We start from the raw sequence: 25,741 nt of genomic DNA, 5'->3' as shown, positions 1-25,741 counted from the left end.
AACGAATTAAGTACTTAACCTGAGGTACCACTGTACTTTGTTGGAAGCCGCCTAGAGTGGCTGGGGAAGCCCAGCCTATATATATACTGTACATACTGGGCAGGGTGGGAATAATAAATTATTATTATTATTATTATATTATTATTATTATTATTATTATTATTATTAAGGAGTAAATGCAACATAATCCGGAGTAGAGTCCCTATGACAGTTGGATGTTGCCTTGTATGCCTCTCCAGCAACTCCTGCAGCCCAGCTGCTGCCAAGTCTGTTGTTCTGCCCTCCTCTGAACCGCAGTAAGGCAGGGAGCGGTGTCTTGTAATCTGGGCAGCCCAAGATTTCCATACACAATCTCCATAAGCACTGTCCAGGCTTGCACCCCGGGGAGGTCACTTCAGTGTTGCTAATGCAGCAGTTTGATTTCACCCTCAGAGGTGCACTCCATTGTTGCTTAAGACAGCTGCAGAATGAAAACACGAACCACATGCCTCCTAAATAGTTTCTATCCAAGAGCTCTGATTGCACTAAACAATGATCTCAGGGCCAGTTGTAAGAAATAGCAAGCAGTGAGTAGTAAGGAATGAGATAGGTTTTAGGTTATGCTATGCTTCTAATAGGTTGTGTTATATTCTGGATTATGTATGTTTTAATAGATTATGTCTGAATAGGATGAGAGTGTTGGAGATACGTGCAAATGTGTATGTGAATCCGGTCTTGGGTGTTTGATTTTCGTTGTTGTGTATACTGTGTATATACGGACAATGACAATAAATTTATCTAAATCTAAATCTAAATCTAAATCTGCTACTGGTCTACTGTAAACCATGTCATTTCCTCTGACCCAGCAGGCCTGAAAGTGATTCAGAAGTTGTGAAAGTCTAGGCTTGGTTATTGTGCACCAAGGACTAGAATTCCACACATTTCATCACTGACTAGATTTATGCTGTTTCCAAAGAGAATTTTGAAATTCTAATGGCTTTTCAAAATGCAGGCTATTTTTTTTTAAGTGCATGGTGGCAGGGTTGGGAGTTTGCAACACTTTTTAAATTTTGTTTTTAATCCTCTTAATCCAGAGAGTGTTGACTGACTGAGGTTGAAAGGAAAAGGCACTTTGCACGTGTTTAGAGGAACTCTTTTTCACGTGAACGTTTTACATTATGTTTCAGGGGTAGCATTCTGAACAGAGTTCCAGGGCTGAATTGTGGCTCAGATCAAGCACTGGTGAATAGAAGTGTGTTCTTCAGATCGGAAATGTATGTTAGGTTCATTGTGGGTTTTATAGCTGCTACCATTCCCTTTCTCTTTTCTCTGGGCAGGCCTGACAGACGATGAAGATATCAAGGTAATGCTGAAAGGGTCCCCCTTTTGGAAAGTCAAGGCCAAGCCGGCACAGAAGCAAAGAATATATCGGCTGCAGGAAGATGGAATGACCATCTGGTTTGAGACCCGTTTCAAGAAGGCTTACTCCAAACATGTCTGTAAGTATCTGAGCGTGTCTGTTTGTGTATGTACTCTTCAAATCCAGACTAGCCGGGCAAATCCGGAATAATTTTAGGAGGTCTAGAAGTGGTAAACCTTTTAGTTGAAATACTTAAAAATATTGCTGTTTTCTCAAGTACTTTGAACTCGGGACGCTTCCAGACTGTCCCTATTTTCAGGTGGGAACACGTGCCAGCAAATTCAGAGTGAGAGGTCTTCGGCAACAAACAGATCAGACATTTTTGCAATAAGGAAACTGCGGGAGAATGCAGTGGATAACTAATCTCCTCACAAACAAAGCATAATGAATATGCTCATTTAATAAGTCAACATTGTCTTATCTCCCTGCAAACAAATCAGGATGAATGCTCAATAAGCCAATCTTCCTTGTCTCAGGCAATCCAGGGGCGTTAAAAGCCAAAAGCACAGAATCATAGTAAGGTTTGCGGTGAGGAGAAATGATTGTGACTCGGGAACCCTGGCAGGGGAGAGGACTACACTGGAAGAAGGAGATAATTGCATTTGTTTATAGTTCCCAAAGACTTTTCTTCTGGTGCTTATGACAGATCAGGAAGCTTAAGGCGTATTTATCTTCAGCTAACATTGTGGGGTTTCCTTCCCCTCTGAGATTGCCACCATTATGGAACTATCGTCTTCAAACTAGTGCCCAGTGGTTTTTCCTGTTCCCATCCCCTCAATTAGTATATATTTAAGATATATACTGTACATATTTTTTCTGTTTTTCAGAAGAGAGAGGCTGGAAACTGGTGTGGTGTTATATTGATATACAAGGGATATGTTGTGTGCATTGGTGTAAGCAGGCAGCTAAGCAACTGTGCTTTGCATTTTGCCAATTTCACTCGCAGACAGGGAGATTGAGTGGCACAGGCGTGCAATGTCCGACCCAGTAGATTTTGACTTATGAAACCTTAAACAGCTCAGGACCACAAAACCTCAAGGACCGCCTCTTTCCATATGAACCCACCTGGACCCTGAGATCATCTTCTGAGGCCCTTCTTCGTGCACTTCCTCCACAGGAGGGTGGCAAAACGAAAATGGGCCTTTTCAGTGGTGGCTCTCTATTTCTGGAAGGTTTGGCTGGTGCCTTCATTATACAGCTTTAGGCACCGTGCAAAAACGTCTCCCCCCCCCCCCGATTGACATTCAATGCCCTTTTAAAATGTTTTGGAGAAAGGGGGTATTATTGGGTTGTTCTTGTTTTTTTAATTACCAGTATATATTTTGTGATTTTATGTTGTGAATCGCCCTGAGACTTGCGGGTGTAGGGCGGTATACTAATAATAATACAGCGGTACCTCAGGTTACAAACACTTTAGGTTACAGACTCCACTAGCCTGGAAGCAGTACCTCGGGTTAAGAACTTTACCTCAGGATGAGAACAGAAATTGCACCATGGCGGCAGTGGGAGGCCCCATTAGCTAAAGTAGTACATCAGGTTAAGAACAGTTTCAGGTTAAGAACAGGCCTCCAGAACAAATTAAGTTTCTAACCAGAGGTACCACTGTAATAATAATTAATGACAACAACAACAACCTGCTGCAACTACAACAATTTACTATTTATACCCCAGCCACTCTGGGTGGCTCCCAACAGAATATTAATATTTATAATAATAACAATAAAAGTGATAAAACATCAAACATTAAAAACTTCGCTAAACAGGGCTGCCTTCAGATGTCATCTAAAAGTCAGATAGTTGTTTATTTCCTTGACATCTGATGTCAAGCAAAAGCAATAAAAGTGATAAAACATCAAACATTTAAACCTTCCCTAAACAGGGCTGCCTTCAAAAGTCAGATAGTTGTTTATTTCCTTGACATCTGATCTCAAGCAAAAGCACAATCTGTGTACAAATGCATACAACGTGCAATGGAGAGGTGCAGTTTCAGCCCAAACGGACTATAACTTCCTTGAATCCGCTTTAGATTGGCAACTAAAAATGGGGACAGGGATGACTTAGGGATGATGTCGTGTGTACAGCACATTGTCACACAGTGAGATGGAAAAACTGTGCATTCAGCTCTGGTTGCGACCATGTTTGAACAGCCAGTGCTACCGAGCAACAGAGAAAGCTGTGTTTACAGTGCATCAGGCCGGTTATCCATTTAGCTGAGTACACCTGACTAGTAAAAGCTCTCCATGTTTTCGGAAAAGGGGATATATCCAGCCCCACCCAGAGACGCCAGGGACAATATTGATTAAATTTATTACCCACTCTTTCACCAGGTGGGTTATATCAATTTAAAATTCAGAGATAAGAACAATTTGCAGTCACAGGAATAGGGTGGGTCCCCAGCACACTGTAGAAATAAGGATGACAAGGAAGAGAATGGGGGTAAGTTTTAATTAATGCATTCTCTAAGGAAGTTATGAGGGACGCGGGTGGTGCTATGGGTTAAACCACAGAGCCTAGGACTTGCAGATCAGAAAGTCAGCGGTTCGAATCCCTGCGACGGGGTGAGCTCCCGTTGCTTGGTCCCTGCTCCTGCCAACCTAGCAGTTTGAAAGCACGTCAAAGTGCAAGTAGATAAATAGGCACCGCTCCGGTGGGAAGGTAAATGGCGTTTCCGTGCGCTGCTCTGGTTCGCCAGAAGTGGCTTAGTCATGCTGGCCACATGACCCGGAAGCTGTACGCTGGCTCCGTCGGCTAATAAAGCGAGATGAGCACTGCAACCCCAGAGTCGGCCACGACTGGACCTAATGGTCAGGGGTCCCTTTACCTTTACCTAAGGAAGTTATACCTATCCCCCCATTCAACGGTGTGGAAAGCAACAAGAATGGATGTTTGAAAGAAGTGAATTAATCGGTGGATGTACGAAACAAACAAACAAATCTATGGATGTACATAGAACGAGTGGCCAGCATTGTGTGCACATAGGTTGCAAGAAGGAGGAATAGTAACATAAAGAAAAAGTATTTTGAAAAACTTAATGTGGACATGGCAAAGTTGACAGCAAAGTCGAGTTCAAGGGATGAAATGGACCTGAAAGAATAAACTCCCTATTTGGGCATCTTGAACTATTGCACGTTAAATGGAATCATGGGCAGGATTAGATTTTGAGCAACAGAAGGACAACAAAATATATAGTGGTACCTCAGGTTACATACACTTCAGGTTACAGACTCTGCTAACCCAGAAATAGTACCTCAGGTTAAGAACTTTGCTTCAGGATGGGAACAGAAACCGTGCTCCGGCGGCGGCACGGCGGCGGTAGGCCCCATTAGCTAAAGTGGTGCTTTAGGTTAAGAACAGTTTCAGGTTAAGAATGGACCTCCGGAACGAATTAAGTGCTTAACCCGAGGTACCACTGTAATAGCAATGGAAGAACTGTGGAATAGAAAAAATTATAATGCAGCAAAGAAGAATGGGAAGAACAACACCATGGAAGTCAACTTTTAAATTATGGATTAAATCTGATATTTGTTAAGAGAAATTGGAACTCAATAAAAATTCATTGGCCGGGGGGAAAAGCAATAGGGTGGGTCCTTAAAACACACAACACAAGGCGTGTTTTCAGCATTTGCTGAAGGCCTCGTAGTGAAGATGTCAGATGTGAGGAGGGAATTCCACAATTTAGGGGCTGCCACAGAGACTACCTTCTTATAGGCCACCACCCCACTTCTCTGCTGATCTGAACACTCAAGAAGGTCTATAGGGATGCGGGTGGCGCTATGGTCTAAACCACTGAGCCTTTTGGGCTTGCCAATCGGAAGGTTAGCAGTTCAAATCCCTGCGACAGGGTGAGCTCCCGTTGCTCTGTCCTAGCTCCTGCCAACCTAGCAGTTCGAAAGCTCGCCAGTGCAAGTAGATAAATAGATACCGATGTGGCGGTAAACTGCGTTTCCATGCGCTTTGGCACTCCTCATGGTGTCCTGTTGTGCCAGAAGCGGTTTAGTCATGCTGGCCACATGACCCGTAAAGCTGTCTGTGGACAAACACCGGCTCCCTCGGCCTGAAAGCGAGATGAGCGCCACAACCCCATAGTCGCCTTTGACTGGACTTAACCATCCAGGGGTCCTTTACCTTTACCTTTTATACGGTTTGAACCTGGGACTCTCCGCGCACAAGGCAGATGCTCTGTTGCTGAGCTTTGCGCCTGCTTTGATTCCCCTGTTATCTTTTCTCTGCAAGTGGGAACAGCTTGCTAGACTTTTTGTCTCGCCCGGGATTAAAATGATTAAAAATGAAATTGGCATCAGATCATCTTGTGCAAGCGTTTTATGCTGTGCCCCTCTCTGCCTGTCCATCACCAAGGCTTTGGATTTCTGTTTAGTTTATAAGTCGGATATGAATCCTGTATGGAACTTTGAAAGGATGGAGCTTGAGATATGCAGCATTTTGTGCCACTTTTGTCAAAGATTAGCTGTTGGCATCAGCGAAGGGGAGGTTGCAGAGGTTCAAAAGTTGAATTCCTAAAGCTGCGTGGTAGCATCCCGGCCGGCAAGAACTAAATCCATGGAGGGCTGTTATTTCTTTTTTCCTCCTCAACTCTCAAATGATTTTGTAATGTACAACAACCACGGCCCTTAGGATGTGGGTTTTTAAAAAAATAAATAAATGAATAATTGGATTTTTTTCCCCTGGGAAGTTTAACTTAGATTGCATAGAGCAACATGGCTGCGCTGCGAGGAGCACACTGCCTTGTCATGCTGTGTCCGGGTGGAGTGAGGCAAAAACAAAACACAAGGAAATGTTCTGTTACTGGATGTCAGGGAGGGGAAGAGAGAGAAAAAGATAACAAAACTCAGAGAAAGAATGGAAGAGAATAACAGGAAACAGCACAATGTTTGCAACAGCTGAACAGCATTTTCAAAGAAAGGGTATCAGTTTCAGGGATGACATAGAAGTTGGTTGCGCTCAACAAATAAGTATAGAAGAATCTGATGTTGGGAGAAAGGCCTGATTGCTATACAAATAGCAGGTGCAAGAGTCCCAATCTCTGTCACAGTGGAGAGGAAAGGATCACAGGCGCTCCCCCTTGCCGAGGTCTCGATCTGGAGCAAGCACCCCATCCCACACAGTACGGTCTGTTTACTTTTTAAGAGCCATTCGCCCGATTTCCTGTTCCACGGATGGTGTCTCTTGTTTGGTCCTCAGATTGCTGAGTGGTTTGAAATGCAACTGATGCAGGCACCTATTGGATAGTGCCGGTGACATCACCGATGACAAGAGATGCAGTCCTGCTCCCACAAATTTGTACAGTGGTACCTCAGGTTAAGGGACGCAGGTGGCGCTGTGGGTTAAAGCCTCAGCGCCTAGGACTTGCCGATCGAAAGGTCGGCGGTTCGAATCCCTGCGGCGGGGTGCGCTCCCGCTGCTCAGTCCCAGCGCCTGCCAACCTAGCAGTTCGAAAGCACCTCCGGGTGCAAGTAGATAAATAGGGACCGCTTACCAGCGGGAAGGTAAACGGCGTTTCCGTGTGCGGCTCTGGCTCGCCAGAGCAGCGATGTCACGCTGGCCACGTGACCCGGAAGTGTCTCCGGACAGCGCTGGCCCCTGGCCTCTTAAGTGAGATGGGCGCACAACCCCAGAGTCTCACAAGACTGGCCCGTACGGGCAGGGGTACCTTTACCTTTTACCTTTACCTCAGGTTAAGTACTTAATTTGTTCTGGAGGTCCGTTCTTAACCTGAAACTGTTCTTAACCTGAAGCACCACTTTAGCTAATGGGGCCTCCTGCTGCCGCCGCGCCGCTGCAGCACAATTTCTGTTCTCATCCTGAAGCATAGTTCTTTACCTGAAGCACTATTTCTGGGTTAGCGGAGTCTGTAACCTGAAGCGTATGTAACCTGAGATACCACTGTACTGGGTTTGGAGGGTCTTTTTGTTGCTAATTTTGAAAATGTACTTTAACGTCGTTTTTGGCCCCAGAGCTGCGCTCGCCCTTGGCCAACCCTCCAGGGCTGTGTGTGTGTGTGTGTGTGTGTGTGTGTGTCTGGAAAGAACAGCGTTAAAAATAACTGTGACCAAGCCCTAAGCTCAGCTTGAGTATGGCAGAGGCAAGGTTTGAACCTAGTGCCTTGCCCGAAGCAGGAAATACTTGCTCCTTGAACCCGACTTCAACTTTCAGTTACTTATGGCTCATTAACACCTAAGTCAGGGTGTGGTGCAAGGAAGGGTGTGGGTTGGGTTGTTTTCCTTGGTTGCCCACCCCACACCACCCCCAGAGACAATAGAGTAGGGAACAGAATGGAATTTGAAAGCTTGTTTTGGGCTGGGTTGGTGCAAGAAGAATTTGTGGACAAACGAGTACTGTAAAATGTCGTTTAGCAACTTGCTTTGAGGGTTTCTGTGTACAATTTTGTAAGTGTGCGCAGGCACCTGCAATGGGAGCCCTCCCCACTCTTGCCATGTCACTCTGTTAGAGGGCAGAGGGAGGAGCAATACTGGTCCAGTAATATAGTCTTTTTGCAAATTCGCTGCTTTTAAAATGAGAGAGGTGTCTCCCAGTATAGTCGTACCTTGGAAGTCCAACAGCATATAGTTCCTGAACGTTTTGGTTCCCGAATGTTGCAAACCCGGGAGTGAGTGGTCCGGTTTGTGAACTATTTCCAGAAGCTGAACATCCGACGGGGCTTCTGATTGGCTGCGGCAGATTCCCGCAGCCAATCGGAAGCCACGCTTTGGTTTCCGAACGTTTTGGAAGCTGAATGGGCTTCCGGTATGGCGTCCGTTCGGCTTCCAAGGTGCGACTGTCTAGGACAGGGGAGGTGCACATATTTCAATGAAAAAATAAAGGGTAGTTGTAAACGTAGTTTTATCAGGCCCATAAACTAAAAACAGCTATGAAAGTTGAAAGCCAGCAAAGGTCTGGAAGCATTGCACAGAATGTCACATATACCGCTGTGGGGAAGGAGTCTTGCGATTGAGGCAATGATCTTTTGGTTGTTTGAGGAAGATATTAGACTTGTGACTGGGAGCGGCCGCTGAGACCATATAACACCGGTCTTGAAAGACCTACATTGGCTCCCAGTACGTTTCCGAGCACAATTCAAAGTGTTGGTGCTGCCCTTTAAAGCCCTAAACAGCCTCGGTCCAGTATACCTGAAGGAGCGTCTCCACCCCCATTGTTCTGCCCGGAGACTGAGGTCCAGCACCGAGGGCCTTCTGGTGGTTCCCTCGCTGCGAGAAGCCAAGTTACAGGGAACCAGGCAGAGGGCCTTCTCGGTAGTGGCACCTGCCCTGTGGAACACCATCTCACCAGATGTCAAAGAGGAAAACAACTACCAAACTTTTAGAAGACATCTAAAGGCAGCCCTGTTTAGGGAAGTTTTTAATGTTTAATAGGTTATTGTATTTTAGTGTTTTGTTGGAAGCCCCCCAGAGTCGCTGGGGTGACCCAGTCATCATCATCATCATCATTATCATTATATTATTATTATTATTATTATTATTATTATTATTATTATTATATTGTTTCACAGAGACTTAAGGGCTCGCTCATCCACACTTAACTTTTGCCCTGTGTAGTTCCATACTTTCCCAGTACATGTTATATCTCCTGCTGTTTTCCTAGGAAAGCCCACTCTTTCATGCTGAATCGGAACAAAAGCCTAGATAGCTCAACTGGCTAGAGCATGGTGCTGATAACGCCAAGGTTGCAGGTTCGACAGCTGCAGATTCCTGCATTGCAGGGGGCTGGACTAGATGTCCCTTAGGGTCCCTTCCAACTCTACAATTCTATGATCTATGAAAAGGCAATTTGGATTTTTAATTTTTTTTTTGTGGATTGCCAAGAGCATTAAAGAGCAGGTTTTAGCGTGGTTGAGTCCTAATAAAGCCCTGGGCCCTTTGGATGAAGCATGGGTAATTAATAATCATAATATAATTCTGACTGAGAGTGTTTCAGACTACCAATTTATTGAGCATTTGCCTGAATTGTGTGCAAGGAGGCTAGATGAAATTGTGTCAAAGCAAGTGTTGTCCTGTACTTTACAGTGCATTTTCCTTATTGCAAAAAGGTGAATCTTTTGAACAGGGTGGATTTGATTTAATTTAAATCACTAGTCGGTAAGACTTGATTTGAATCATTTTTTTACAGAAAGACTCATTCTTGCTGGTATAATCTTAATATTTACAACCAGATGAAGGTTTCATTTTTGGAATAAATTTTCAGAGTAGTTTTTACAGTTACAGTATATCAAAAATTACTGATTTGGTTATACTATTAGAAATACATAGACAGATAATTATGAAATTATTGTGAGGTTTAGTAAGTTAACTCTTTATACTTAGACAGCTTTTCTGCTGTACTTTATTGGAAGGAGAAAAATAATCATTTCCTTAATAACTAAACAATTTATTTAACTAAAACAATAACATTATAGCATATGTATCCATGTTTGTTAACTGATGCGGTTAATCAATTAAAAAACTGATGCGGTTAATCAATTAAAATCAATTAAAACTGAGTTTTAGTGCACATGAAAAACTTAAAACAAACCCTTATTTCCTAATGAATAACCTTTGGACTATAATGTAACTTAAATAGAAAACTATCTTTAGAAAGATTTTTCCTCCAAAAGCATTTTATTTTAAAAATCCAATTTAAATAAAAAATAATAATATTTTGTTGATTTTTTTTAAAAAAACATGGATTTTTATCCACCCTGCTTTTGAAGAAGCAGGTTTCTTGCACATTACCTCCCAATCACCTGTAATTTGCCAGTATGTGATCAAATTCTGCCCCCAAACAGTGGCAATGTGGCCTTGAGCTGCAGCCTTTTTAAAGCCCCAGTGAAGTTGCTAAGACTTGAGTTTGGAGATCGGAACTGGATTGTTAACTTTAAACCAACAGCCTTGCAGTTGGTGCACCAAAGTGATCAAGCCTGAAGCATGCAGCCTGGGATCTTGTTCTGTCCCTGATTTCTGTACGCAGTCCTGCATCCCTGTCTTGTCTTCCAGTCTCCATCCTACACATCGAAAGCGTGCGAGAAGGTTATCAGTCGGAGGGGCTTCGGAAATTCGGCGGCTCTTTCCCCGAGCAGCAATGCTTCACCATTGTCTTCAGGGGCAAGCGGAAAAACCTGGACCTAGCTGCCCGGAGTGTGGACGATGCTCAGCGATGGGTGCGAGGGCTCACAAAACTGATGGCCAGGGGCGAAGCCATGAGCCAGCGAGAGAAGCTCGAACAATATCCTTTCTGTTCAAGCCGCTTGAGCGCAGCGATTGTGTCAGTCCTTAGGCGCCAGGAAACATAAATCAAATAACTTAAAGATTTGCTGCTGTTTCATTGACACCTTATTTTGGCCGCCTGAGGCGGTTGCCTCAGTCTGCCACAAAGAAGGGCCAGCCTGCAGCTTTTGGTACAGGAAAGAGCTTTAGCGACAAAGCCCAGACAACAAGGCTTTAAATGGTTTGTGGAACCGCATTTGGAGAAGGTTCCTAGAAGGTGAGATCAGAGCTTGTTTAAATCTGTGAGCTGGTAGTGTATTGGAGGTACAGTGGTAGCTTGATTCTCGAACATACCGTATTTTTCGCTCTATAAGGCGCTCCGGACCATAGGGTGCACCTAGTTTTTAGGGGGGGGAATCAATTAAAAAAAAAAAAATATTTCCCCCCCCCCCGCCTTTAATTTTTGGAGGGGAAAAAGTGCATCCTATAGAGCGAAAAATACAGTAATCCGTTCCAGAAGACTTTTCAACTTCCGAAACGTTCGAAAACCGAGGCGCAAAGGGCTGGCTGCAAATGCATTTGCGAAAATCAAAAAACATGAAGCCATTTGACTTCCAAGGTGCATTCAAAAACGGAAGCATTTACTTCTGGGTTTTTGGTGTTCGGGTTCCGACAACAGAGACGTTTGAGAACCGAGGTACCACTGTATACTAATGGAGAAAAATTCAGATCTCTCTCTCTGAACTTGAAATTCCACTACTTTTAACTTCCTTGGTAAAAATAAGAACATGAAAGTTTACAGTAGTTGTTTTCAGTTCTTTTTTGTCTGAGGAATCCGTCATACTTTGCATTAGCCTGCAGAACCCTAATCCCCTCTCCTTGCTCCCCTCAAGCAAAGTTTTCAAAAATCCCCTTACTAAAGCCCCCTCAAGATGCCCTTCTTGTTGCACATTCATGATGATTTGTGCTCATGATGCTATTGGGGCAGTCACACACATCCCACTTTTGATACAGTTTGAGGCTGCACAGATTTTGAGGCAGTCACACTGTTTCATTCCCAGTCGGTGAACATCCCGTAACTTCCTGCTGAGGTCCCGTAACTGGTTTATTTTTGTCCCACTTTTTAGTTGCGCTTTAGCACTTCTGGACAGCAATCTTGTGGTAGCGTTAGGGAAGCATCACAGAGCAAACTAAAGCAGAATAAATCCACCCATTAATGCATTCTTATTGTGCCCAGGACATGTTTGCAGAATACAGCCACAATAAAACACTCGTCTGGGAGGGCCTCTAAATTTATTTAACCATTGCAAAATGCAAAGTTAAACTCCTACGTTAATTCTTAATTATAACTTGGGATATATATATATATATATATATATATATATATATATGAAATCATTGAAAGTGAAGTGCTTGATGTGGGAGGTTGTGAAATTTCACGGAACCCCTGTGAGATGCAAACAGAAGCCAAAGCATTCATGGTTGGAAAACACTGACCGAGGTAGTAATTTTAGTATTTACCTCAGATCCAATTAGGTCCCTAAATGCATGTGCTAGGATATTGTTCTCTTTTACAAATGATCAGTACAGTCTTACCTTGGATCTTGAACACCTTGCGAGTCAAACGTTTTGGATCCCAAATGCCACAAACCCCGAAGTGATTGTTCTGGTTTGCGAACATTCTTTGGAACCCGAACGTCCAACAGAACTTCCGTGGCTTCTGATTGGCTGCAGGAGCTTCCTGCAGCCAATCAGATGCTGCGCCTTGGTTTCCAAACATTTTGGAAGTCAAACAGACTTCCGGAACAGATTCTGTTTGACTTCTGAGGTGCCACTGGAGTTCTGAATATGAGTCTGGACATTCTAATCGAAGCATTTTCAAAACATCACCAAAGCTAATACCTCCTTGCAAGACATTAGCTCTGAGTTGTCTAACAGCTTGGCTCCAGGGAAATGTGTTTTTGTCTAAGGCTGAAGGGTTCCTGATTCTGCAATAATTCCCCTCATAATAATTCTTCCTGGGTGTAGACCTGTTACCTTAGTTCCCAGGGATGGTGCCTCCCTTTCCCTTTTGTTCTTTCCTTACATCAGGTTCCACTTGGATCCATGACATCTTGCACCAGGCTGACAAGAACAAAGACAATAAGATGAGCTTCAAAGAAATCAAAAACATGCTGCGGATGATAAACATCGACATGAACGACATCTACGCCTACAGGCTCTTCAAGGTACTTCCTGGCCTTGTACGCTAGACGCCATCTTGCCTCCAGCTTCAGGACCTGCTTGGCTCTAGCTGCACACCTCCTTGGTTAGACAAAGGGTGCTTTGTCTCTAAGGTAAAGAGACACGGGTGGCGCTGTGGTCTAAACCACTGAGCCTCTTGCGCTTGCTGATCGGAAGCTTGGCGGTTCGAATCCCCAAGACGGGGTGAGCTCCCGTTGCTCTGTCCCAGCTCCTGCCAACCTAGCAGTTCGAAAGCACACCAGTGCAAGTAGATAAATAGGTACCACTCCGGTGGGAAGGTAAACAGTGTTTCCATGTGCTCTGGTTTCCGTCACGGTGTCCCGTTGCACCAGAAGCGGTTTAGTCCTGCTGGCCACATAACCCGGAAAGCTGTATGTGGACAAACACCGGCTCCCTAGGCCAGAAAGCGAGATGAGTGCCGCAACCCGATAGTCGCCTTTGACTGGACTTAACTATCCAGTGGTCCTTTATCTTTTTTTTTTTTTTTTGCTCTGTCTCTCTTGCAAACACACTCTGTGCTTTCCCAACTCCCCCGCTGCCAGTTTTGCCTTTATGAGATGTCAACGCTTTTAGAATAATGGTAGACGAGAGCCCTGCAGCCAAAGTTTTGGCAGATTCTTTTGAGCCAATATTTGAACTTCTGCCTTTACTCCCGGAACAGTCTCTCGGGTTTCCTCTGGCCTTCTTTGCGACGAGGAAAATAATTTCTAGCTGCTGTGGAAAGGCAGGGATGGCTTAGTCTGAGGAAGGACCACATTCCTCAGTGTGAGGCAGAAAGGACGGGGGAGAGACTTTAAAATTATTATACAGTGAAAGCAGGGGATTATCCAGATGAAAACATTGGCAGGATTGCTGTAATAACCTGCAGTTTTATAAGAGTATATATTTAAAGCAGATGAACAAATTTGGACACGCAGAAAATATTAAAAATAATTTTAAGGAACAGTAGAAAGAGGGGGGGGAAGGAAGTCGAGTTTTGAAATGTTAAAATGATTGTAAAATTATTGAAATGTATAAAATTGAAAATAATAAATAAAATAATTGAAAAATAAAAGAGTAGAAGTTGGAAAGAAAGAGAGAGAGAGAGAGAGAGAGAGAGAGAAAGAAGAAAGAAAGAAAGAAAGAAAGAAAGAAAGAAAGAACGAGCGAGCAGGGGAGATTGCAACTGCCACTTTGGGTTGAATTATCTGCTGAGTGAGTCTTGCCCTCATCCCTTCTCAGGCCGGCTTGCCAATCAGGAGGTCGGCAGTTCGAATCCCCATGATGGGGTGAGCTCCCGTTGCTCGGTCCCTGCTCCTGCCAGCCTAGCAGTTCGAAAGCACGTCAAAGTGCAAGTACAGTGGTACCTTGGGTACGCTTCAGGTTACAGACTCTGCTAACCCAGAAATAGTACCTCAGGTTAAGAACTTTGTTTCAGGATGAGAAGAGAAAATGTGCAGCAGCAGCGCAGCGGCAGCGGGAGGCCCCATTAGCTAAAGTGGTGCTTCAGGTTAAGAACAGTTTCAGGTTAAGAACGGACCTCCGGAACGAATTAAATTCTTAACTCGAGGTACCACTGTAGCTAAATAGGTACTGCTCCAGTGGGAAGGTAAACGGCGTTTCCGTGCACTGCTCTGGCTCTCCAGAAGTAGCTTAGTCATGCTGGCCACATGACCCGGAAGCTGTACGCCAGCTCCCTTGGCCAGTAAAGCGAGATGAGCACCGCAACCCCAGAGTCGGCCACGACTGGACCTAAGGGTCAGGGGTCCGTTTACCTTTACCTTTACTTCTTCCCCAGGCCTTCTGCCAACTGTCTCTTTCTGGGAGCAGAGTAGGCTCAACTAGTCAGAGCCAGAGGCACCAGAATAGACTCTGGTCCTCAACTTGGAGCCAGCCCTCAGCTGTTCCTGACCTGAACCTTAGCAAGTAGGGAGAGGGGCTCCCTGAGCCATGCAGCTCCCAAGCCTTGTCAGGTCTCGGGGGGCAGAACCAGCATCTGGACTTGGGCCTGGAATCTACCTGGAAGTGAGGCGTTCCTACCGCCTCACTTTAGTTGGAAGTGGCATTCTGGTTGACGTTTGTCCCACACAGAATGCAGTGCAGCAGTCACTTGTAGAGCCATGATGGGCAAGGAGGATGTCAGATCACATACTGGCTCCCTCCTTTTGCGCATGCGCTCTCTGGCCTGCCTTATCTGACTTACTGGGTTGTTAATCCAGGACTTCAGTACAACCATTTGGTCTAAGCACCCTTGACGATGGTTTTGCACCCTTATCTTCTCCCAGAACCCCCTAGAGTGGGGGTTGCTCTTCCCTCTGCATTTTTATAGTCATGTCCCCCGTATTGTTGCCTATAATAATCTGGTTTCTGGTAACAGGCACCTTAACGCCGGATCCTAATGCCTGTTATACAGTCGTACCTTGGTTCTCAAACGTAATCCGTTCCGGACGTCGGTTCCAAAAACGTTTGAAAACCAAGGTGCGGCTTTCGATTGGCTGCAGGAGCTTCCTGCAGTCAACCGGAAGCTGTGTTGGACATTCAGCTTCCAAAAAAATGTTAGCAAACTGGAACACTCACTTCTGGGTTTGTGGCGTTTGGGCACCAAAACGTTTGAGAACTAAGGTGTTCAAAGACCAAGGTATGACTGTATTCCACCTCAGTACTTTTCGTAGCTGTTCCTTTCAGTGCCTAGGAACACCAAAATAAATTACAGTGGTACCTCAGGTTACATATGCTTCAGGTTACATACACTTCAGGTTGCAGACTCCGCTAGCCCAGAAATAGTACCTCGGGTTAAGAACTTTGCTTCAGGATGAGAACAGAAATCATGCTCCGGCGGCGCTGCAGCAGTGGGAGGCCCCATTAGCTAAAGTGGTGCTTCAGGTTAAGAACAGTTTCAGGTTAAGAACGGACCTCAGGAACGAATTAAGTACTTAACCCGAGGTACCACTGTATGTACACTAAATCCAGATTCACACATTTTGTACTCTTTGCAGAATTTCCATTTATTTCTTCCACCCCTCCTTTTAAACAGCAACAACAACACACAGCCCTGTCTCCACCCGAGCTTATCAATTGCTGTTTCCTCTCATCCATCCCACCCATGGCAATTTACTTAACTGCTCCTTCGCTCATTCACTTAGGAATGTGACAGATCAAACAACGATCGCTTGGAGGAATATGAGATTGAGGAGTTCTGCACACGGCTGATGGCGCGTCCTGAGCTGGAGGAGATCTTTCGCCGTTACTCGGGCGAGGACCGCGTGCTGTCGTCTGAGGAACTGCAGGAATTTCTCCGCGACCAGGGCGAGGAAGCCAGCTTGCAGCGGGCTCATGAAATCATCCAGACTTTTGAGTTGAACGAGAAAGGTATGAACCCGATACACACACCTCAAGGTTATGACGGAACACTTTCTAGCATGGTCGTATTTGTCATGAATGCAGTGCCCTTGTTGTGTTGATGCACTGCAAGCACATCCAGAAAGAACAAGCAGGTTAAGGAGCTGAAATCCAAAAAAATCTCTCTTGGGACTGATGTCTCACCTAAGAGAAGACTTCCGTGGGTTGCATGAACATTGTTATTTTTGTGGAGAAATAAGAGCACCTGGTTTTATTTTCTCTCCCCTGCCCCTCACCCTCCCATTCTCTCTTTTTTATATATATAATATTTTTAATTAATTTTTAGCATACAAATTTTTGAAATACATTCCACACAAATTATTATACATATGTCCTTGTTTGGACTTCCTTCAGCATCTCTGATAGCCTTCCGTCTTGATTATTTCTCCTGCAATTCTTAACTTAATATTGCCTTTACCTTTTCTAACAAATCATTTCTCCCTTTCCATTTTTACAATATTTCTTAAATTGCACTTCACAGAACTTCTTGTAGTCCTACAAACGTAATCTGATCATCACAAATACTTTTCAGATACTCAGTAAATTTAGTCCAGTCTTCGGTAAACCTCTGGTCCCCCCGGTCTCGAATCCTTCCTGTTAGCATGTCTAATTCTGCGTAGTCCATCAATTTCATGCTCCATTCTTCTAATGTTGGTAGTTCTTCTTGCTTCCATTTTTGGGCCAATAATATTCTTGCTGCTGACCCTCCCATTCTCAGTCGCTCACCCTCCCATTCTCAGTCGCGTTGCTTCTCTGCAAAAACACAGCCCTCCCTCTCTACCCCCTTTGCAAAACCACACCCTAGGTCAGTGGTTTTCAAAGGGTGTGTCTCACCACGCTGGTGTGGCAGGAGAGGGTGGCAGAGTGGGAAGATTCAAGTACAATCAAAGAAACGTTTAAACATTTCAGTGTATACAACCAGGAACAATAGCCATGCCTCTTTTCAAGAGCATCGGCTATTCTTCTACAGCTCTCCACGACATCTGGTTGTGAACAGGGATTTTCAGCTCTGACAAATATGAAAGATCAGAAAGGGGGAAGGCTTCTTTGTGTTGATGAGGAGATGAGTTTGTTTGTCGCTGCCTTTGAGTCTGCTTCCAGTTTGCCGCTGCCTTCGTGTCTGCTTCCAGATCCTGCACCAGCTTCTCACCTCACCTTTAAACCCTCTATGGCCTTGTCTTCTCCTTATTTCTCACTTCCCTACCTGAGGCCTTCGCTTCATAGAACTGTAGAGTTGGAAGGGACCTGCGGGTCATCTAGTCCAACCCCCTGCAGCAGGAATCATTTTGCCCAATGTGGGGCTTGAACAGACGACCCCGAGATTAAGAGTCTCATACTTAACAACTGAGCTATCCTAGCTTGTCCAGCTTCATCTCCTATAGCTGTCTCAAGGACTCCTGCTTCCTTAAACAATGGTAATCTTTCCTTGATCGGGAACACAGGTGGCGCTGTGGCCTGAACCACTGAGCCTCAGACTGTTGCTCTGTCCCAGCTCCTGCCAACCTAGCAGTTCGAAAGCATGCCAGTGCAAGTAGATAAATAGGTACTGCTGCGGCGGGAAGGTAAACAGCGTTTCCGTGTGCTCTGGTTTCCGTCACGGTGTCCCGTTGCGCCAGAAGCGGTTTAGTCCTGCTGGCCACATGACCTGGAAAGCTGTCTGTGGACAAACGCCGGCTCCCTCGGCCCGAAAGCGAAATGAGCGCCAGAACTCCATAGTCGCATTTGACTGGACTTAACCATCCAAACTTTTTTTCTTTTACCTTTCCTTGATCACCCTTCTGCCAGGAGCTGCCTCCCAGGACACCTCTGTGATATCGCCCCTCTTCTTAAAAGTCCTCCTCAAAACCCACATTTTCCCTAAAGCCTTGGTTGGAGCGGAGAATGCCTAGTCCCGACTGTCTGTTATAATGGCGTGTGTGTTTGTGTTTTTACTCAAAAAGTTTGGCCCTGGGAGACCAGGGTTCAAATCCCTGCTCAACCATGTGGTTTGCTGGGTGACCTTGGGCCACTCACAGACTCTCAGCCTAACCTACAGCACAGATTGGTTTTGGGGATTAAAAGAGTTTGGGAGAGACCCTTGTATGCCACCTTGAGCTCCTGGGGCGGGGGAAAATCTGGGATAAAAATGCAACGACTAAATAAATAAATACGACCAAGCCTAAGTACAACTAACTGTAATGATGGCACGTTCTTTCTCTGCTTTCGCCAGCTTTCATCTCCCCCCTGTTGCTATTTTCAGATTGCAAGCCCTTTCAGATAAGGAGTCTGGCACTCCTGTCCTTTGCAAAACGCCATGTCTAAATGGCATTATATAAATAATGACACTACACTGCCCCTGAGTCTTTGGAAAGCTATAATCTGTGTGCCGCCCCATAAAATTGAAGTCCTCGGCTCAAAACTACACATTATGGAGAGTATACGTGCTGCTCAGTGAAAGTAGCAGCATCTCCTTCATCCTCTCTTCCACACACACACACACACACACACACACACAAAAGACACAATTTCATCATGCTTTTTAAAAAAACAAAAACGACAACAACAAACACTTCATTGATTTTTCCATATTATAATTACAGCATAATACCTTGCAACGAAAACAGCCGGCACAGCAATAACATCAGTCGAAAGAAACATAACAAGGCAGAGGAATGTAAAGAGGAGGGAGGGACAGAAATCATGATTATACATAACAGATCATGATGCTTTTGTTTCTCTGCTGTTCCTTCCCCCCACAAAAAGCAGACTGCAAAGTCGAGTGGGGTGGTGGAAAAGAAAGTACAATAGCATCCCATGGTATGTTTTGTTGCATTGCACATTGGTTTGTATGATCATTTTAGACTTAAACCATGGTTTGTACGATCATTCTAGATTTGAACCATGGTTTGTACGATCATTCTAGACTTGAACCATGGTTTGTATTATCATTCTAGACTTGAACCATGGTTTGTACTATCATTCTAGATTTGAACCTTGGTTTGTACTATCATTCTAGACTTGAACCATGGTTTGTATTATCATTCTAGACTTAAACCATAGTTTGTATGATCATTCTAGGTCATAAACCATGGATTGTATGATCATTCTAGACTTAAACCATGGTTTGTACAATCATTCTAGGTCACCAACCATTGTTTGTGAACCATAGTTTTCTTAAGAACAAGGGGTGGGAATGAGTCCTCCTCTCTTGCCTCTTCCTTTTTCTTCCACCAGTTGCAGAGTTTGGCATACAATGCTGTGCTGGCTGCAGGTGTCAAGGGCAGAAGAAACCCCGGGTTGGCAGCAGTGGCAAGCATCTATGCGCCCACGCTTGTGCCCACTGCTACTGCCAACCTGGTGCTTCCTGTGCCCTACTTAGTCCTGGCAAGCAGCAGGACGGCTGCAGCTGGGAGGGGTAGCGTAGAGGCAGCATCTAGCCTCGTGCTCCACAACTGCCCATTGCACATCAGCTTCCAACATGGAGATCCCGACTGGTAAAAAGACAGAGTTCCCTGCTGTGTCCAAATGGCAAATCTGGCTTGATGTCGATCAACTAGCCAGAAAAATAAACCAGAGCCCAACAGAGGGACGACCGGGAAAATAAGCCAGAGACCAACAGAAAGCTAGCGTTTCCCGCTTTGCACATAGCAGGGGACTCTGGATCAGTGCAAGTCAGGATTTTTGCTTGACACTGAACAGCAAGATGAGAGGAGCATCCCTACTTTATAAAACAAGGAATTATATTGCAAACTTGGCCTTGTGGAAGAATGAGACAGGGGGAATCTGCTTTCGATAGCTGTCGCACGACCTCCATATTGTGTATTTTTGGCCTACTTTTAGAATGTTTGGATGCACCGTGTATGGGCAACCTTTTCCGGAAGATATTTGTAATTTTGAGGAGTTTGGTGATCTGACATTGTCATCTTTTCCTGCCTCTGTTTACTTCCCGTCTCTGTCTCTTGTTCTGCTCTTGGATGGCTAAGAGCAGCCTTTAATGTATAACCTGGTGGAAGGAAGAAGTGATAATGCAGGGCACCTTCTGACCTTCTTTGATGTTAGACATTGTTTGGAGGAACGTGCAGTAGTGGAAGAGGGGACTAGCCAATTACCGAATTTTTCGCCCTATAGGACACACTTTTCCCCCTCCAAAAATAAAGGGGAAATGTGTGTGCGTCCTATGGAGCGAATGCAGGCTTTCGCTGAAGCCTGGAGAGCGAGAGGGGTCGGTGCGCACCGACCCCTCTCGCTCTCCAGGCTTCAGGAAGCTCTGCGCAACCCTTGGGAGACCGGCGCGACTTCGCGCCGGGCTCCCAAAGGTTGCGCAGAGCTGCCTGCCTTCCGAAGCCTGGGGCACGCTGAAGAGCGCACCCGGGCTTCGCGCAGCTCTCCGCAAGCCTGGGGAGACCGGCGTGGCTCCCTAGGCTTGCGGATAGCAGGCTGTTCTGGGGGCTGGGGTCGGGGGAAGCTCGGCCTTCCCCCGCGCCAGCCCCGTGCCTGGGGGGGAAATAATTTTTTTTCCTTTATTCCCCCCCCCCCAAAAAAAACTAGGTGCGTCCTATGGGGCGGTGCGCCCTATGGGGCGAAAAATACGGTAATAATCTGCACTAGCTAGCTGGGCAAGGCACGTAGGCTAAAAAGTCAGCTATCTTTAAATCGGATGGTTTGGGGGCATAGTTCTGTGAAGCTCGTGTTCGGACTATAGGCCGTAGGGCTGTGCCAACGAAGGCCGGCTGGGCATAGCTGTCAACTTTTCCCTTTTCTTGCGAGGAATCCTATTTGGAATAAGGAAATTTCCCTTAAAAAATGGAAAACGTTGACAGCTATGCTAGGGGATAGCCTCACCACTTCTTGAGGGGTTCCCAGTGGCAGATCAAAGCGTTTGCTTGGTAATGTATATAATATGATACGATACGATAATCTTTATTGTCACTGTCCCATGCAGAACAACGAAATTGAAAAATCTACATAAGACATTCAAAAACCAACAAGCCTACTATCCCAGCTATCCCAACCTGGCTAGCCCCCTAAAAACTCTGATACCCCATTTTTAAATACAATATACTCCCATAGAGACTCATTATACTGTGTTTAAAATCAAAATCGCATTGGGGTAGAAACTGTTTCTCAGACGGCTAGTCCTAGTCTTTATAACCCTGTACTTTCTTCCAGAAGGCAGAAGCTGAAAGAGATCATTTCCGGGGTGCGCACTCATGCTTGCTATTTAGAATAAAGTCTTTAATCTTCTCACTCGCTTGTGTTCTGTATTGCTTCTGAATCTCACTAAAATGTTTCCTGCTTGGCAGGGGGTTGGACTCGATGGCCCTTGTGGTCTCTTCCAACTCTATGATTCTATGTTTCTATTCTATGAACCACCTTGTATTTGGCAAGACGCGCCTTTCGTAGGAAATGCGTACGCTAAAATACGCCGGATGGGTGGAGTCTGAAACTCTCTCCGCTAACCACGTCTTTGTCCCACAGCCAGGCAGCACAATCTCATGATGATGGATGGCTTCATGATGTACCTGCTGTCCTCGGCCGGAGACATCCTCAACCAGGGCCACGCAAAGATATACCAGGACATGACGCAGCCACTGTGCCATTATTTCATCTCCTCCTCCCACAACACCTACCTGACGCAGAACCAGATTGGAGGCGCCAGTAGCACTGAGGCCTACATCCGGTAAGCAGCTTTTGTGGCCGAAGCAACAGAACAGCTGAAGCCAGAAGGGGTCCCAGTAACTGCTTTCAGGTGGCCAGGAGCGCTGGTAACGGGGATAGGTAAAGGATTCCAGCAAGTAATGGTGGGTGCACGGCCATTGGCTCATAGCTGTCAACTTACAGATTTGAAAACAAGGGACCAGCAGCCTCGAAAATAAGGGATCAGCAGCCAAATTAAGGGATTTTAGTCAACCAGCTGAAATACGAAGTTAAAAGGGACCAGATAATTTTGGAGAGCAGCGCCAGTTTTTAGTCCTTCATTTCCAGAGGTTGCTGCTCAAGCCACCAGCCGATGAAACACTGCAATAAAATAACTACAAGCAGCCACCACTTTTTGCGCAAAATGAAGTCCAAGCTACAAAGATGCTGCTGCAGCACTTTTCTCTCGTGCTCCATCTGCAGCTCTCAGTTCCATCAGGCGAGGCGGGAGGAAGGGGGGGGGGAGAATAGCGGCCAAAGTAAATCTGCAGATCAGACCATCTATGCTAGTCTACCACTACAAATCTATAGGAGAAGCGCTTGCGGTCCTTCCTCCGCTTTCCCCCTCTATGGTTAGCCCCTGGAACACCTGCCCGCGCCTCCGCCTCCTCCCTCTGAACTGCTTTCTCTATGGTTTGCCCTTGCTCTCCTCTCAAGTCTCCTCAGTCCCGGCGGGGAGGGGCTCCTGGGGGTCGAGGCTGGTGAGAGGAGGCAGGAGGGGGGCGGGGCGGGCAGCCAAGCAACACAGTTGGAGCCTCCCTCCTCCCTGGCCGGCAGGGAGGGAGGGAGAGGAGCTGCTTCCTTTGAAACCCGGGAAATTTAAGGGACATCATCAATAAGGGACAGCACGGGGATAAGGGACTTTCCCGCCAAATAAGGGACGGTTGACAGCTATGCATTGGCTGCAGCATTTTGGCCAGGGCATGCAGAGAGGCATGGGAGGCAGTGGGTGAGCTGGAGTGGAGAGAGGAATCTGGTTGGTTGGTTGGTTGGGCTGCTTTGAACAGGCCAGGGGGAAGGAGGCCACATGCCAAGGCAGGATTACTGAAGGACAAGCAGGTACCTGGAGAGAGAACAACGCATTTCACTTTCCTTGGCTCAGGTGATTCCCTTAATTATGTGGCCCATAATCCCCGAAGGAGCCCTGCGGAACTATGTGTGGGAAATTGAGCTGTCCCTTGGGTGGGAAGGCACAAGCTGTTTACACCTTGAAGTTAGTGGATCATACTGCGTAAAGTTTGTTAGAAGAGTGCCGGTTAGCACAACACTTGCCTGGCTCCCTATGAGGGGTCGGAGGACTTGAACTCGGCACTCAGGCAGCAAGACCCGGGCAGCTGTACACCTTGCAGAACTGAGCAACGTCTTGTGCTAAATAGTAACACAGACTCTTCCCTTTCCCTCCTTGTGCTTCGCGATGTGCGATTGCATCTCCTACCTGAATAATAATAATAATAATAATTTATTATTTATACCCCGCCCATCTGGCTGAGTTTCCCCAGCCACTCTGGGCGGCTCCCAATCAAGTGTTAAAAACAGTACAGCATTAAATACAGTGGTGCCCCGCAAGACGAACGCCTCGCAAGACGGAAAACCCGCTAGACGAAAGGGTTTTCCGTTTTGGAGGCGCTTCGCAAAACGAATTTCCCTATGGGCTTGCTTCGCAAGACGAAATGTCTTGCGAGTTCCTGCGGGTTTTTCCCCCTCCCCCCCCTTTTCCTAAGCCACTAAGCCGCTTATCAGCTGATCCGCTAAAAGCCGCTAAACCGCTAATAGCGCTAATCCGCTAAGCTGTCAATGGGCTTGCTTCGCAAGACGAAAAAACCGCTATACAAAGAGCCTCACGGAACGGATTAATTTCGTCTTGCGAGGCACCACTGTATTAAAAATTCCCTAAACTGGGCTGCCTTCAGATGTCTTTTCAAGATAGGATAGCTGCTTATTTCCTTCACATCTGAAGGGAGGGTGTTCCACAGGGTGGGCGCCACTACCGAGAAGGCCCTCTGTCTGGTTCCCTGTAACCTCACTTCTCGCAATGAGGGAACCATCAGAAGGACCTCGGCGTCCGGGCTGAACAACCCTTGGCCCTTGTTGGCCTGAACCGGAACTTGACCCCTTGGCCTATATTGGTCCACAGTCCATCTCTGAAGTTGGCTAAGGCATCACACTCCTCCCTGCCTCTCTAAGACTCATAAAATCCTAGATGCTAATTGCATCTCATGCCTCACGTTCCTGCCCTGTGGATGACCTGTGCTCGCCTGACAGCTCCTTGACAGGCAGAGGGCTGAAATGCAGAGTCCATCATCACCTCACCCCATTTCTGTCTTCGGCAGGGCTTTGATGAAGGGGTGTCGCTGTGTGGAGCTTGACTGCTGGGAGGGCTCCAACGGGGAGCCCATCATCTACCACGGCCACACACTGACCTCCAAGATCCTCTTCCGGGATGTGATTGAAAGCATCCGGGACCATGCATTCAAGGTAGACGAAACCACAGTTTTCAGAAATGCGGGTAGCAAGAAGATTGATTGATTGATTGATTGCAGTTCTTAAGGATCCTCGGAAGGGAGAAGGAGCTGCATTTGATGTTCTGAGGCCCAAACATTTCTCTCGGGAGCATTCTTCGCTGCCCAACCACTTAGTCACTTAGCTGTATCATGATTCATGAGCAAATTTAATTGCTGGAAACGGTTGTGCAAGCTTCCTTTTTCAAAGGCAGTGCATGCAAAGGTCGCAGCGGGTACAATTCTAGGCAATTCCAAACGATGGTGTCTGGCTTGCATTTTTAAAAAAAATGTTTTTGTACTCAAAGTAGTTAAGCCTTTTAAAACCCCCCGTTGGATTAAGCATTAAACGAACAAACAAAAAACTGTTGCTTGTTTAGGTGGGGGGTACCTTCTGTTGCATGTGTGCAAATATCGATAATGCAGAAGGCATTTTAATGCAACAATGGGGTCGCCAACAAGGTGCTGTTCAGATATGCTGTTAGATCGCATCATCTCACACTGTTGGCCATAACTGGCTGGGGCTGGTAGCAGTTTGGAGTCCCATTAACATGCAGAAGGCACCAGGTGACTACTTCTTATCTAGGCGACGTGGCCTTCACCTTCACAATACGTGAAACAGAAAGACTGATTTAATAGCCTCATACACGGAACACAGGGACGCGGGTGGCGCTGTGGGTTAAACCACAGAGCCTAGGACTTGCCGATCAGAAGGTCGGCGGTTCGAATCCCCGCGACGGGGTGAGCTCCCATTGCTCGGTCCCTGCTCTGCCAACCTAGCAGTTCGATAGCACGTCAAAGTGCAAGTAGATAAATAGGTACTGCTCCAGTGGGAAGGTAAACGGCGTTTCCGTGCGCTTCTCTGGTTCACCAGAAGCGGCTTAGTCATGCTGGCCACATGACCCGGAAGCTGTACGCCGGCTCCCTTGGTAAAGCGAGATGAGCGCCGCAACCCCAGAGTTGGCCATGACTGAACCTAATGGTCAGGGGTCCCTTTACCTTACATGGAACATTGGTTTGCATGTAATGCCAAGCCAAACCATGGTTTAGTGTGATTGAGCAAATGCATGGGCTCCTAGAGATAATAGCTCATATGGAATAGGAATGCATTTATAGATGTAATCAGGCTGAGGCTATGAAACACAATTTGTTGACCTGCCCTTTATATACGGTGGACAGCGAAATTTTTTTCATCCCCTATTCTTTATTGGTTCTCAGATTAATCCCACCCCCCGCCAGGAAGTGATAGTAGAACGCTAAGCTGCTAAATATCTACAAATTACAATTCTGGTAGACAAATTTGCTCTGGCAGCTAAGAAGCTTCGCTCCAG

General features: G+C 46.0%; 1 protein-coding gene across 1 annotated transcript in view; it reads left to right on the top strand.

Annotated features, from left to right (window-relative positions):
* The window catches only part of PLCD3 (phospholipase C delta 3), an 86,479-nt gene that overhangs the window by 36,119 nt on the left and 24,619 nt on the right, over positions 1–25,741 (top strand). The window contains exons 2-7 of the mRNA XM_079949472.1: positions 1,317–1,478; positions 10,405–10,633; positions 12,713–12,842; positions 15,981–16,206; positions 21,694–21,895; positions 24,243–24,387. Of these exons, the coding sequence (XP_079805598.1) occupies positions 1,317–1,478; positions 10,405–10,633; positions 12,713–12,842; positions 15,981–16,206; positions 21,694–21,895; positions 24,243–24,387 (1,094 nt within the window). The remainder of the gene's footprint in view (positions 1–1,316; positions 1,479–10,404; positions 10,634–12,712; positions 12,843–15,980; positions 16,207–21,693; positions 21,896–24,242; positions 24,388–25,741) is intronic.

The sequence above is a fragment of the Podarcis cretensis genome (genome assembly GCF_951804945.1).
Source record: "Podarcis cretensis genome assembly, chromosome: 13".
Lineage (NCBI taxonomy): Eukaryota > Metazoa > Chordata > Lepidosauria > Squamata > Lacertidae > Podarcis > Podarcis cretensis.
This window is presented reverse-complemented; position numbering and strand designations above follow the sequence as displayed.